The sequence below is a fragment of the Spea bombifrons genome, chromosome 12 (genome assembly GCF_027358695.1).
Source record: "Spea bombifrons isolate aSpeBom1 chromosome 12, aSpeBom1.2.pri, whole genome shotgun sequence".
Lineage (NCBI taxonomy): Eukaryota > Metazoa > Chordata > Amphibia > Anura > Pelobatidae > Spea > Spea bombifrons.
Window position 1 is genome coordinate 4,765,899 of NC_071098.1, and position 16,602 is coordinate 4,782,500.

The 16,602-nt window shown below is 39.9% G+C and overlaps 1 protein-coding gene across 1 annotated transcript; it reads left to right on the plus strand.

The window, feature by feature from the left end:
* The first annotated feature begins 1,779 nt into the window (after positions 1 to 1,779).
* LRRC38 (leucine rich repeat containing 38) lies at positions 1,780 to 11,653 on the plus strand. Its single transcript, XM_053452509.1, has 2 exons — positions 1,780 to 2,465; positions 11,064 to 11,653. The coding sequence occupies exons 1-2, from the start codon at positions 1,838 to 1,840 to the stop codon at positions 11,303 to 11,305; spliced, it is 870 nt and encodes a 289-aa protein (XP_053308484.1). The 5' UTR covers positions 1,780 to 1,837; the 3' UTR covers positions 11,306 to 11,653.
* Positions 11,654 to 16,602: the final 4,949 nt, after the last annotated feature.

Sequence of the window (16,602 nt, forward strand, 5' to 3'; positions counted from 1 at the left end):
ACCGCCGTGCGCTCATCGAGGCACGCCGTCTCGCTTTACTGCTGCTGAAAAGTCTACCCAGTACCGAGCAACTTCTTGTTCAAGATTTGTCGAGCGTCTTGGACCACGAGAAAAATGTAACTTATTTTTTCTGCCTATAATAAAAATCTTCATTTTTTCACATCACAATTTACTTGATTGCTCATTATTTGCATCCAGATTTTAATAAATGACATTAAAATTAATTATTATCTACAAAGTAAAAACAAAAACAATATTTGGTTCCATGGATATTATAAACCCCAATTTTTTTCTTCTGGCCACAATTATTATTTTTTTTTTATAGAATTCTTTTCCTGCATTAATTAAAGCCCAAATTTGTGTGCTTTTTTTTTTATTGAAAAACATTACAAGATGTGGAATCATTAAATCATTAACCTTCAGTTATGCTAAACAATGCATTTTTGTACCCTTTAGAAGCCAGAGTATCAAAAGGATAAATAATACAATTTTAAAAGACAAACGAGCGCCTTTGTATTACCCCAGAGTACCGCGAGTGGGGATAATTTAAGTCGCTAATATTCAGGATGCCTGTGAGGTTCTTAAATTGCCAGTTTAATGCAGCTCCACCAGTGAAGAATACAAATTTTTTTTAAAAAAATCACTAGGGTGTGTTTAATTCAATGGGAGCGCTTTCAGCGCATGCATGCTGGAGGTCTCATTAGACACCCTAGGGTTATTGAAGAAGCCAGTGCTGGAGCTGGCTGGAGTTTGCGCATTACTATACAAGAGATGCCTTTGGCCAAAAAGCATGTAGGGGTGACAAGAAACATTCATTTAAAGGTAACGCTTAGCATTAACACGCATATGGCGGGTGGAGCGTCCCTATAAATTCAGGGTTTGGTAAATTCACTATTAGAAAGCATAATGAATGCCCAGACGCTTCCCGGATATAATAATTTTCTTTATTTTAAATTGTACTGGGAACACTAAATTGTCATGTGACTCAAAAGCAAGCACCGATAGGTTGTTGCCATAAACACTGAAAAAAGTTTATGTTGTTGCTTCTTGTTTTTTTTTTTTTGAGCAATAAAATGACAGATCTGCCAAGGTTTATTTGCTTAACACGGTAAATGTTTTTTTTGTCTAAGTGGAACAGCACCTTCTCTTGATTATTCCTAATGCTGGGGGGAATCTTATTAAAATGCACCATGCAGCCTTTATAATAAAATGTTACATATTAAAAAAAAAAGAAGAAAAAAAAATCACCCTAAAAGCAAAAAAAACCAAACCAAATATTAAATAGAGATTATATATAAATATATATATATATATGTAATTCTAGCACTATTTGTTTTTTTATCTTTTAGGGTGATGAATGAGATGAATGAATGAGACATCCCTGGACCTGATTACTGGATAATGTATTCACTGCGTTATAAGGAGCCCGCCGACTGGCATAGGTCAATGTGCCAATTTGCCAGCAAGGCACGAAGGCGACGACGCTTTAGAAATCATGTGATCAAAAAAAAAAAAAAAAAGAAAAACATCTTCTAGGGGGTGAAAAAAAAATGTATTGAAATTCCTGCAGAGGCTCGAGCAGCATGGGGTCGGCACAGGGAACGGAGCTCGAGATTGCATTTCTCAGCCCTTCGCTACAGTGAAGAAATATTCCCTTTATCAGACCATGTGTCCCCCTCCCCCCCCCAAGTCTGCTGCTATCTGATCTATGATGATATGTGATCTCCTGGATACTAACACGCACACACACACACACACATGTATCCGGCATTTCTGCTCGCCACCCCTGCACGATGTCTGCCTCTTAGCTCTGCTCTCATGCTCTCGCACCTTTACAATGTTGCCATGTTTCCTTTTGTGGACCTCGCCGTTATTCTGCCTGTGCTGTTTTCTCATGATGCCTCTGTGCTTCCTGTGCCCGCCGGTTTGCGTCTGTATAGACCACCACACGATAGACTGCAGGGACCAAGGGCTCCCGAGTCTTCCCGACACGTTTCCGCTGGACGTACGGAAACTCCTGGCAGCCAACAATCACATTCAAAGCATTCCGGCCGATCTCTTCTTGTACTACGGGGATCTCGTGTATCTGGACCTCAGGAATAACTCGTTGACCGCGTTGGAGGAAGGCACCTTCAGCACTTCTTCCAGGCTGGTTTTTCTAGATTTGAGCTACAACAACTTGACGCAGCTCGACGCTGGGATCTTTAAATCGGCCGAGAGGTTGATCAGGTTGAATTTGGGGAATAATAACCTTTCTGAGGTGCATGAAGCTGCCTTCGAAAGCCTCGGATCCCTGCAGGTATTGGAATTGAACGACAATAACTTGCAAAGTTTAAGCGTGACAGCCCTGCAATCTCTTCCATCCCTTCGAACGATACGCTTGGAGGGGAACCCGTGGGCATGTGACTGTGGCTTTGCCAATCTCTTTTTTTGGATTGATGAAAATTCAAATAAGCTTCCAAAAGGTACGTTTCCCATAAAAAAAAAAACTCTTTAATCATTGAATTTGCATAGGAATCCTCTGACAGCTGGAGGCTACAACTCCTATCATTCCCAGGCAACCTGTCAGTCCACGTACATCCTCAGGGCTGGAGCGATGATGGCAGCGTCAGAGTTCTGCTTGTTGATGCATAAACCAGCAAAGATATATCAAGAACTGTGGATTCGTAGGAATGCCTGAGAGTGATGGGAGTGTTTATTCGCAGGGGTTTAATGATATGTAAGCTCATACGGCCTTTTTGTCTCTGTAAGTCCAGGATGTCACGTTACGCTCTACCTGTAATGTCCTGTTTGCTCATTGTACAGCGCTGCGGAATATGATGGTGCCATGCAAATCAATAAATAATAATAATTGGTGTTTAAAATGCCACAAATGAATACATAATGCGGCATGAAAGTAATCCACCATGATGCAATAAAGAAAAAATAATCATAATAATATTAATTAAATCGAAACACGTCCCGGGTGAGCAAAATCGATATTTTTGAAATTCTTTCGGACGGAATGTTAGATTTTCTTTTAAGTGTCAGTTAACAGAGAGGATGATTTTTGCAATTTGGATATTTTGTAATGAAAAAGTAGATATTTAGTTTAGTATATAAATCAAATGAAGCCCCTTTGTATGGCTAATGAATCTGAGCTTGATTTTAACCCTATAATATACAAGGGTTAGGCTTGGGTACAGTGCCCATCACCCACAGGGGATCTACTGGGTAAATTGGAGGCTATTTGAAAATGACTATTTTTTTTTGTGTGTCGCACACAAGGTCAGTAGAGCAGGAGGCTGATTATCCTAAAAAAAAAATCTTATTTTCCGAGCAGGTGCGACCATCTGTTTTAATCAGCGGTGTCTCAAAAGAGGAGATTCAAGGACTTAAGGAAAATAAATCAGCCGTTCCTACCTGCCTGAATTCTGTGCTCCATTTAAACGTTCTAACAATTAAAAAAATGGAATTTTAATCAAAAATAATAATAAAAAATAACCCTAACGCATCCAAACCCATTTGTAAATCCATTTCAGAGCGCACCATGAGAAATGGCTTTGTTTCCTTATTTTATTGGGCACATAGGGCAATTCTTTTATTACATCACACCAGGAGTCATGCAAGCAGATGGATACCATCAAGATAAGAAGGGGTTAATTTGTTTACATTGCCCCTTTTTGTGACATCACCATACACACCAAATGCAAATCGCATACTACAATCATTATTATTGGAAGGTAAATTATAAGGTCGGCCACCAAGTAACTATCCAGCTGCAACTCCCATGACGCCCAGCATCCCGTGAGTGCGCCTCGAGGTAACCGAGCCTTATGAGGTCTGTATTCTCAGAGCAGCTGGGCAGTTACATGTTGACAGGTGTGGAACTCCAGCCTCAAGGGCTGCATATAACTCATACTCATCTATTACGCAAGAATAACCACTCGCATACAAGCCAACACTCCTGTATTTCCCAGGACAGTCTCAAGAGTCAGGCTTAAGTTCCTTGTACCACCCAGCGTCCCGATTTTTGGGGGTGCTGGAAACGTCCCATTTATGATGTCTGATTCAGCAGACAATAAATGTGATTAAAAAGAGGTGGACGGTGCACTGTGATATCAAACTGCTAGTGACGTATATTAGGTAGCCCCTGGGTGAACACATTGGCCATTTTTATCCAGGACACTTAATCATTTCACATGTAAAGTGCTGCCCCCTGCAGTATGTGGGGAGTATAGCGATGTAGCTGATCTCCTGTGAGGTTATACCTCCCACATACTGTACAATTACCAACAGTTAAATATATTTAATTATAATGACATTATAATTAACTATAATAACAATAGTTACTCTTACCTTTTAATACATAAAGGGATTTAACAAAGTACAGCAGGGGAGTTTATTCCAAAGGAGGAGAAATGATAGAACAAGAGACCGGAATCTAACACGAGAGGGTCAGAGGCTTAGATGGAATGGAAGGAAGTTTTACTTTACTGAGAGGCTGGTAGAGAGGAACAGCCTCCCAGCAGAGGCGGAAGAGGTTAATACAGTGAGTGAATTTAAACATGCATGGGATAGGCACATGGCTCCGTAAGACGAGACCACCGACCAACAAGCTGACTAGACGGGCCGAATGGGGCTGATATGTCAGCAAATTCTGTTTCTGTCAAGGCCTAAATAGGTCAGAGAATGTGAAAAAAGGGGTGGAGCAAGGGCAGACATGAGTGTTGTTAAATTTGCATCTCTAAAAACATGGCTCTCTAAGCACACACCGATAGTCTTAGATACCGATACATTGTTACATAAAAAAGCATTTTGACACCTCCTGTTACTAATAAATTCAGATCTCCAACCAGACGGTGAAATGCGAGCCGTTCCTTTAAGTAATCTGCTCTGGAGTCAGAAAATTGGTTACAGGTCATCACACAGAGGAACGATCATGACGAGAAGCCACAAAGACAGATGAAGCGGATACCAAGAATAGAATGTCGAGCGCTAAATGGAACCTTGAGCTGAAGTTGATACTTTTTATTGAACCGACATAGAAAAAGATGTAAAATGACATAAACTTCGACCGGAGACTCGCTTTCCTCTTGGGCTAAAACTGATAGATATCCGTTTTTCTTATCGAGCTTTAAATTAAATTATATGTAATGTGCAATTTATGAGCGTTTTGAGAAAGGTCTGCCTATTATCCAGAGACAGCGGTTTATTAACGTGATGCTATGAAGTCGAACTTATCACGTGTGCAGTTAGATTGTTACATTGCGCCAATAATGCAGTTTAACCCTTAGAGGCATCTGTCTGGACCTTCATAGACCCCATCAGTGGGGTGCAATTTGTGTCCCTCTAGGTACAAGCGAGCAAGGAGGTCCAGGTCTTGACTCACCTTTACACATGAGGTGAACCCCAAGAGATCTCCAATGGGAGTATTAATTGCCCCCACCTGATTTATGTCTCTGGGTAATGGGGGTCCATCTTTGATGACTTTGATGTTTAGGGGGCCGCATAGACACCCTCCTTTAGACATAAGGGTAAAGGTTGCTCTTAGGACTTAGCACTATTCTAACTAGAAACGTGAATGGCCAAAGAAGCACTAGGCATATAGTGATCACGTTACACCCCTACACAGTTCACAATTGATGAATTTCTCTTTCCATTTTTCTCTAAAAAATGTTTTTTTCAGTTTTAACATTTGCACCATTAGCAAATCACAGAGAGATGTGACGCTCTAGCACAGATCTCTGCGTTTTTTTCCCCTTGTTCCGCTGCACCGTGGAGAGTTGGCAGCTATGATATCATATCCGGGAGCACCACACGGTTCAGCCACTAGAGGCTCTGTTGTATCTCAGATGGAACCCCGCTGTGAAAAGATAATGCAAGCAGCGGGTTTAAAGATTTTGGGTTGTGTTGGAGGTTCTGACTCGGTACCATAATACATCTCTGCATATGAGAACATACCTTTCCATCCTTGAGAAGTAACAATTTAATTGAGCTTGAGCCCTGCTCATTAAACAGATTCTGGACATGGGATCGTTCCAGGGCTGGCACTTTAAGGCCAGCGGGCGCTTGACGACACAAGCGCGACCGACAGCTGGATATGCGTGGCTACGTTGTTCTGTTCGAGTGAGTGGTGCTGCGGGCCGGTGGCCCACCAGGCGTTTTCCCGATGCGCCATATGGCCCGTCTAGATTTCAATAGGCTCGATTCTCGCTCGTTAAACAGGATCTGGCCGCATTCCATGGGAGCCTCGTGCCACCAATAAACTTTAGTAAAAGTCCTGCCATGTACTTCACCTAAGAAGGCGGCTTCATTTCAGGACTTGGCAGTGAGCACGACGTCAGTTAGACTGATCCCGAGATACCGTGTAGCCTAATAGCTAAACCACTATCCTACAAATGCTGGTGGCAGAAGGTCTGCTGAAATGAAACCCTTTGATGTCTGATCCGTAGCGGCGGTTCATTCCTATCAAGGCATTTCTATTACCTTTAAAGGACGACGCTGGAAATCACTCATTTTTTAAGTGGAGAACCCGGAAATCGGATTGGTTACATTTTAGACCTATTGCAGATCATTTAAAGATGCACCGAAGCTTAAGCATAATACATCTTATGACAAGTAGCAGAAATCTACATATTATGGAGATTGTAATATTTATTATATTTTTTTATAATGTTTTGTAACCCCGGAAAGTCTGGATTATAATATTTGGTGAAATGATTAGAGGGACACTTGTGTTTTGAGGGTTGTGGAGAGTTGTGAGTGGGGGGGGTGACTTCATGTAGATTTATTATTATGTGACTTTGGGATTTTACCCATATTGCCATTCCAGAGGCAGATCAGGTCCTGCAGAGCAGTCACGTGTGGCCGTATGCATCCATCTGGTGGCCACTGGCCTTAAAGTACCAGGGCCTCCTAGTCATGTCCAGTCTGGCCTTGGTGCCAAAGATGAACATCTGGATATTTTCTAGTCGCCGACCATGACTTGGAAGAGGTTCATTGTCACACCGATGATAATATAACGTATCTTTCAGTCTCTCCACCACAAGCTCTATTACCTGCTGTCTCTAAAATGCGTATGTTGTATATGTTGAGGTGGGCCTTACAAACTTGAGCGTGATTTTATCTTTGTTGTATTAAACGTGATAGAAAGAACCATCCAGTAACGAACAACATCATCAAAAAGACTCTAAAGGTGAATGAATAACACGTTATAAATGATTTACAGGAAATCTGTTTCTCACTTTCCGCCGTCTCTCGTCTTGTTTTAAGTTGTAAGCAACTGTTTTGTTTAGTTGGACATTTTTAAAAAAGATAAAAGAGAATGGAATTGGAAACGCTAAAGACTAAAAAATACTTTTTGTTTGGGGGGGGCTTTTAAAATACACCAGCTAATTTAGGGTTAAGGTTATTACTTCTTTTCTCCCTCTTCTCGTTCTTCTCCTTCATCCGTTGATATTTTTCTGGGCACCCAAAGACAGTAGGATGATGTTCTCTTTGCTTAGGGGCTCCCGGAAAGTACATTTGGTCCTTAGAAGCCATGACTTAATGGAGGGAGCATGACGAGGGATGTGATATAAATACAGCGGAGCGCTGCCCACCTCTGTTATAAGAGCACAAGGTTGTCTAACCCGGCATCCGTGTAAGCAGATCCGGTTTCTCTCGAGACATTATATTTCCTACGGCGGGAATCACAGTACATGCTGAAAATGTGAATGTGATTCTTTCCACGACATAAGTGAACAGAGCAGGTGAAAAACGACACGGTTGACCTCTCCGTGAGTTCTGGAGCTCCAGTTTCATCAGAGACCATCCACGAGCGCAATGCCGGCCAAGTCCGGTGAAAGACACATTTCTCACATTTCTCTTATACATTAAAGGGCAGAAATTCCAGGTTCCAGGAGGTATAGAATACTCGGTTACGGGGCCGATACCACACCGGCAGTTTACTTGTTGGTATTGTATCCGTTTTAGGCCTTAACAGAACTTTAATCAGGAATAAATGTTGTATAGGTTGCGATACGTCACCTTGGCTTGGTTATATTTTCACTTCTTCTAAGCTAATAACTACGGTAGGACTACCCCAGGGTAACACCTAAATAATTGCCCAGAAACATGTATTCCATCATGTAGAGACAGCACAGTGTGAAACGCACGAGGCTGCGTGTGACATATTTTTAGCCTATGCCATCTGCTGTATAATTCCCACCTTGTTTGGATTAAATATTTTACTATAAATGATAACCGTTTTCATGTCGATAAGTCACAAATGGCCTTTGTTCCGGGGTAAGTATGTGGAAATGCATGGTTTTGTTGTAAGCGTGTGTTAGCGTATGATGTCAGAGTAAGTGAGCGTTACTGTATAGCAGCAGAGTGTGTGCGTGTCAGTGTATGGTGTTAGTGCGCATGAGTGTATGATGTTAACGTGACTGTGTGTTACTGTATGTGTGCGTGTGTTTGTCTGTTGTATAAGCATGTGTGCATATGGTGTTAGCAGAAGTGTGTGTCAGCATATGGTGTTAGAGTGTGTGTATTTTATAGTATGGTGTTAGCATGAGTGTGTGTGTTAGTATTTGATGTCAGTATGTGTGTATGGTGTTATAGAATCAGGGGTTAGCTAAGGATTAGAGGAGGGAGATGAGGTATGTATGTATGTATGTTTACGGTGTTATAGTGAGTCTGCATGTTAGTATGTGAATGTCTTTTAGTTACGGGAAGTAGAAGAAATACAGCCACCAGGCGCCACTAAACCTATGCCCACCACAATACTACATGGGGACTGTACTTAATGCAAGGCTTTATTTTTTATTTTTCATATTCTTTCCCTTTGTCTGACAACCTCATTAAATTGTATTGAGTTGTGAAATGTTTTAGAGCTTTATAAATATTATTATTATTATTACATTTATTATTATTATTATTATTTTCATTTGATTTTGTTTTTTGGTTAAGTGTTTAAGCTCTAATGAAAGGATCAGCATTAAACCTTTGGTTAAGGAGTAGCCAAACTCAAAGTAATTCATGTCCTTCTTTCCCCCTGTTGGCTTGAAATGATTGAGGAGGATTCCCATGACCCCATCGACTGACCCTTAATTAAATTAGCGCTACATAATTACAACTGCTTGCAAGCTTGAGTAAGAAAGATAATTTGCAATTTCCAGCCCATAATGACAAAAATTAATTACCACCTGCTGTCAGCCGGGTGAGAAGTACAAAAATAGTTTCATTTTCTCAGTGTCACTGGCTGAGAAAATGAATTCGCCGCCTAGAAAAGCACTTCGAGGATTTGCGGATCTCCAGATTGGAGAGAAATTGTATTTCTGGAAATCGATCGTTTTTTTCTTACGTTGAAATACATTTTAACATACGTAAAATATTCAAGCTTCTAGAAAAGGTGGATAGGAGGGGAGGAAAAAAAAAAGGCATAGAGATTTAAAGATGCTGTTCCACTTAAATAAAACATTACTTGCGCTCCCTAGTATGCATCCTGGTAGATCGGCCATTTTTATTCCTTTCTACAAACGGTTAGGGGAAAAGTTTTCAGTTTCTATGGAAACAGCTTATCTGTGAATTCCAAATGTTTCTGGTTAAAACGATGAATGAGGCAACATTTCACATAATTAACTAATTATTTCTAGGAAGGGTTCTGACTTTCAACAGTCCTAAGAAGGATGTCTCTAATGATCTGTATAGTTACAAAGTGTTACATTCAGCAGAATATGTGGAACTGCACCTTTAAATCTTAAAGCAGGACATTTAGAAGGTATGGGCTTTTATTCAAGTATGGGATTCACTCCATTTGTTTTGTTAATTGATCATGGATAGCATTTAAAGCGTTCCCGGACTGTAGAAGCCAATAGATACATCATGTTAATGACTGCATTGAGAATATTGGTCGCTGTTACAAATGGACCAATATCAAGAACAAATTACTGGACAACAAAGCCGGGGTTTTCATTTTCCATCACTCTTACTAAAATACCCAACATTACTCAACATTTTGGAATTTATCAGCCATTCTCCATTTTTGGGACCGATTTTAAAATTGGTTGTAGTGATAAATGAAATGGATCCACACTCTCCCCATTCATTCAGCTGATCGACCTTCGGCTCCAGAACACGTTATTAGCCGGGTCGGTAATGATTGCCCCCGGAGGGTATCAAATCTCTGACTTTGTTTTAAATTAAGCTGCGTCTATTTCACGTGCCACGACTTCAGGAGCTGACAGCCCTAATTAGGAGAACCACAATATTCGTGTTCTAGACTGTTTTTTTATGGCTGGGATTAGATTTCAGATGAAGCACCCAAGGGAGACTCACCAGTGGCACAGTGTCTTTATTTTATGGAAAACCCAGCCCAGTTTGGGGCAAATCATTGGATTTTTTTACCTGATAGCCCTAATTAGGAGAACCACAATATTCTTGTTCTAGACCAGCGGTTCTCAACCTGTGGGTCGCGACCCCTTTGGGGATCGAACGACCCTTTCACAGGGGTCACCTAAGACCATCGGAAAACACATATTTCACCATATATATTTACTTAATTTTATGGTTGGGGGTCACCACAACATGAGGAACTGTATTAAAGGGTCACGGCATTAGGAAGGTTGAGAACCACTGTTCTAGACTGTTTTTTTATGGCTGGCAATAGATTCCAGATGTAGCAAGCAATAGAGAGGCTCACCAGTGGCACAGTGCCTCTATCTTATGAAGAATCCAGCCCAGGTTGGGGCAAACCATTGGATTTCCAAGTGCATTTAAGTACATGACTCCAGTGCTACAACAGATCAGGTTCTTTAACGGGCAACTCAAGTTCTCATACGGCCTCATCAATGAAGAATGCAAATAAAATGACTTTGTAACTACTTTCATATACATTATTTTCATGGCCAAAAGAAACACTGTAACACAGCTATCATATGCATTAAAGTGCATTTAATGGCTGGATTGGCCCCTTAAAATACACAATTTTAAATAGACCCTTTGGTGTTTATTTCTGGCAATCAATCATCCCCAAGAAACAAGCGCACTGACATTGTCTGTCCTGATTTTGTCTCCTTTCTTTTTTCCCTTTCCTCCAGGTGTAGAAGAAATTCACTGCACCTTAGATGACCGAAAAATCTTCTTGCATGAACTGTCGGACGTCAGTTTCGGGGAATGCAAATTCACCTTGTCGTTGACGGACTTTTTAATTATCATGTTTTCTGGAGTCGCCGTTTCTATCGCTGCTATTTTTTCGAGTTTCTTCCTGGCTACGACGGTACATTGTTTCCAAAGATGTGCTCCCAGCAAAGACGAAGACGATGAAGACGACGAGGAATAAGGATTTATTTGGGACCGATCTGGATATACGAACAGAAGACATCCATAACCCTTTGATGGATAATTCTATTTCTACATTAATAAAGTGCAATAGATTTTTTTTTTTAAAGAATTATGAAAGGTGCGAGCTAAATGTAGCTTATTTGATTAGACGTTCAACGATCTGTCGAAATGTGATTTTTTTAAATTACATCAAAGCTGCTTGGGTTCCTCGTAATCACATCTTGGAATTGATAGGATGCATTAGAGGTATTGATAATATGAGGTTCTATAACTTGATGTCATAAAGATGATGCCATAAGACCATGTCATTCCGGAAGAGAATAGCTCTAATGGACACCAAGGTTTTTATAAACCACTGAATTCTAAAGGTAATGTCAATTAAAACGACTAATTAGGTTATCCACTAAAGCCTAAAAGCTGCTTTTAGATGATTCTAAAACTACCCAGTAACTTCTGATTATTCAATAACGTATGGAAAAACTCATCCTAATCAATGTTACATTATTTTTTGAATGGTTCAGCTGCTTTTTAACAAATATATATATATATATATTATATCTAATATAATATATATATATATGTTATATCTAATTATATTATATATGTATATTTATTATATCTAAATATATATATATATATATCTATGCATATATTATATCTAATTATATTATATATATATATATATATATATATATATATATATATATATTTAATAATATATTAAGAAACGCATGATCCTAGCGGTATGATCCACTTGCTCCTCATTTCTGCACAACTTATAAAACAAATTAGAAATCAGGAAGAATGGGGGAGGCAGCGCGGAACTTCAAAATTAATTTTTAACCCCCTAATACCTGTGTGGTATATCTAGAAATCTCGTACACTTGATATTTTTTTTTTCTCTCTAATTTATTAACTGAGCCGTTAACACCTGCGTGTTTATTTCCAGATATACCGCTCCCTGCCATGGTTCTATTTTGAAAGAATGCTTAACGTGGATTGTTATGGAACTAGGTTGTCGGAAGACGGACACTCTGTGGCGGCCGCGTGCCTTGGGGGATGTAAGAAATAAGGTCACAGAGGCTCAGCTTGGTTGGAAAGATTTTTTGTGAATTTTCCCCGTAGTATGATCTGTGTTTCACGTTTCATAGGAGCAGAGTTGACGTTAATTAATTACGCGCAGCTTATGGGCCATCAAAGTCCTCCGGAGGGATATTGTAGGTAAACTTGACCCTAAAACTAGATCTACACATTCCTTTAGTGTAATATATATGTATATATATATATATCAAAGAATGCAGGAAGTCCTTCCTGTACTAAGTCAGGGGTGTCCAACCTGCAGCCCTCCAGTTGCTGCAGGACTACATGTCCCATAATGCTCTTTTAGCTAAGAGGTATGGGAGATGTAGTCCTGCAACAGCTGGAGGGCCGCAGGTTGGACAGCCCTATAGTTGGACAGTTATATGTCTGGCCCTAGGCAGGTACCACTTGTTCAATATGAAAACTCTACCAAGTTGTGGAGCACATGGCTCATCTTGGATGGTAAGTAAGCTCTGAAAGCTCTCCTGGTTATCAGTCCTTTCTAACGCCCGTTCAAACCTCTCCAGTTCCTGTCTCATTCGCTTGAGATTCGTTGTCATGCTGAGAAAGCTTTCAATCACCTTAGTACATAGGCTTTATCTGGGTCATCTTTTAGGGCAAATAAAAGCAGCTTCCCAGAGCCCAAATGCTCTTGGGTTCTCGCAGGCGCCCAATATACCCATTGAGTATATTAGGGAAGAACAGCTCCTTAAGGGACACTTTTCATGACACATTACAGTATCGCAAGCATTGGATGTGACATCATAGTCCGCTGAGATTGAACCAAGATCCAAGAAGACAATGGATTGAATGGAATGAACCAGGATCATTGCTTTATCTACTAAATTGAACGCTATCTGCTAACCTTTGCTCTGTTAATATTCTCTTTTGCACCACAAAATGTCTCCCAAGACCTTGCGAAGACCTCGAATGTGCCACTTTGCATTTTTGGAGAAACCTGCACATCTGCAAAAACCTGCTTTTATGATCTAAGCAATACACGCACGTCCCACAAGGACGATTCCCAGCTTCAGCAGAAGACGGAATCTGTTTTGCTGACAGAATGCTTACAGGAAGGATTGCATTTACATACCGGCTGTAACATCTCGTACAGATGTTCTCCGTGGCTTTAATGACCATCCGACGCAGCATTTGTTTGGAAACAATGATAAAGTATTCTCATATCTTATATCCAGGTCTCATTATGCGCACAATGCCACTTAACATCCATCATCTTTTAATTTTTCATTATACTTCGGTAGTTTGTTCTGAGTTGGCCAAGTTCACTGCTTAATATATTCCGAGAACAGCTCATTAAATGTTTCTATGTGAAAAATGTGCAAAATCAACAAAAAAAAAGGACTTGTTAATAACGGGCAGCGCTGTGCATTTCTTCAGAGATAACCCTCTTCCTATTTTATTATATTCAGTTAAAAATATCACTGCTAGAGTAACAATATACTTTTAGGAAATGGGGACGTAAGCTCATTAGTAGCTAAACTTCTTTTAAAGACGCTAATGATACGAATAATGAAACATTTTATATAAAAAAAACTCCTATTTCTATCTATGTAACAAATGTATTGTATTTTGTATTAAATCTCTTTGTACTGTTACAGTCAATGCATTCTGCAATAAGAGGGTAATTCTGTGTGGTACATTACATTTTATGCTGATTGTCCCAAATTAGTTGTCTTGGTTCATTTACAATTCCCAAGGCATCCCCCAGCTTCTGCAAATGTGTTGCACATCCAATGAGTCCAAAATGGAATTAATTTGGTAAACTAAATGCTCCATTTGGTACAATAAGTAATCCGTTTAAGGAAGCCCAACCATGAGCTCCAACATTGGTGAAGCTACCATTTTCCAAGCTTCTCCTAGTTTCTTGTCCAAGTTGAGTCTCCATTGATTACAACATGAAATGAACTGGGTAAACGTAATGTTCCATTTGTCCGATATGTGACATGAAATCCTCATTCTTATTCAGTTCCAATGCTTGGTGGGTTTACCATTTTCCAAGCATCTCGGAAAATTCTGCTGCGTTGAGTCTCTGTTGATTCCACGACAAATTTAACTTGTTAAAGTCAACTGCGCTATTTGCTAGAAGCTTGATAACTCATGCAAAGTCTAAGGAAAGTTTCTGTAGGAATGACCAAGGTTCTTGAATGCAGTTGGCCCCAACAAGGTCCACTCTTGAGGACCACAAGTGGGTTTGGCCATCCAGAAGGTATCTCAGCACCCTTGAGGCTCGTCTACAAACTTTATCTTCTTTCCCTATCTGAATACTTCTCTAAATATTTGGAGAAAAAATATTCTTATGTAAAAGAACATTATTTCTGTCCAGGATCGGGTTAGGTTAATGGTTTTGGATTACTTCCGAGTGCATATTGTAACCGGAAACAAAGCCTCAGAAGAGACAATGTAGATACAATTTCAAATGGTCATCAAGCTTATACTGATGGCCATCTAATTTCTCATGATTATGATCAGTGTGATATTAAAAAAACTGCTACATATTCATGAATCCTAACAATAATTTTAAATTGACTTTTTCAAGATTTTAAAATACTGCAGTTTAAGACATAGCGGTACAATCGTAGTGAAACAATACAACTATCATTTTGTTTTGCGCTTTGGCAACAAAATAATCTTAAAGACTTGACTGCTGCTCTAGTGCCATCCGTGATTACGTTAAATTAATATATTTAAGTTCATTTGTAATGGAGGAATGTGTGTGTTCGTCACAAATGTTTTTGTATGATCGTTCATTTATTTATTATTCTGCTGTGTTACATGTATGTGGTATGTAATTGTATTACAGAATGTAACCATTTCATTGTTGATTGTCATCCGTTGTACTTAATATTTGGGTATCGCAAATATGTTGTACATATTTGTAGTACGATGTGTTGAATAAAATGAAACATTAGTCACTTTATGTTTTTTTAAGCCCGGGATAAACCTTTTTTGTTAAAATTTATTCATTTTAACTCCAATTTGATGCTAGATATAAAATGAGCATGAATAATCACTTGTCAGTGGTGCACAGAGCAAATGTGTCTGGTAGAAGACCATATTGCCCTACCGCATGATGTCCGCATAGGACCATCATTTTGTTGGCACAGAAGTTTTCATGAGCGCGTTAGACTGACCCCGCCAATGATACACACACATAAACATTCATGCTCATACATGCTTACATATACACGTCCTTGCTCACATACATTTACACATCTATGCTTACACATTCATTCTCACACATAAACATTTACACATACATGCTCACACACACTTACATATACACATCCATGCCCAAACACACATCCATGTTCACACACACTTACAGATATACATCCATGCTCACACACGTATCCAGGTTCACACATAGACATTTACACATACATGCTCACACACTTACACATAAACCCCAAAAAGAGGAAGTATTATGGGACCCCATCGTTGTGTTGTATGCAGGGCCGGCCGAAGACTTAACGCCGCCTGGGGCGAAGTTTAAAATGCCGCCCCCCCCGCCGACGCCCGCCCCGGTACTTACCTTTAAACAGTCCTGCGGCGAGTCTCTCTGCTCTGCCACGGTGCCGGCTTGTAATGCTGAGCGCCGGAAATTGACGTCACTTCAATTGCCCCAGTCGGCTCCATTGTAGTGCCGGCCCTGGTTGTATGACCCAATAGTGGTAGAACAGCAGCTCATACCTCATACAAGCAGAGCTCAAGAGTAAGAGTGAGTAAGTGTGTGTGTGAGTTAGTGTACTCACACCATGGGCAGAGGCTGTGGGGGCCACTTAGCTTTTCTTGCCCCAGGTCCAAAGATACCACCCTCTCCTCCATTCCTCCAACATAGATTTATATGCTACTATTTGAATTACTATCAGAATGTTTTACGTGCTAACGTCTTTTTTCCACGCACATCCGAGTGAATGAGATTACCGCAGCTGGTGTCTTGGCTGATAGAACGTTTTGTTTTATTAACACACTCTGGCAGATCTAGAACAGTGGAACCTTACATTTAATGTTCAAACGATGCTTCAGGATCAAAGTCATTGTTCAGTATTCAGTGCTGAGCATACAGTTATGATTCAGGTTCTTTCTGATTTGACATCCTGATGTTAATTTGAACGAACAATAAATGTCATGACAATAAATATTTTCTTTGATAAAACCTGTAATACGTATTTATATATATATATATATATATCT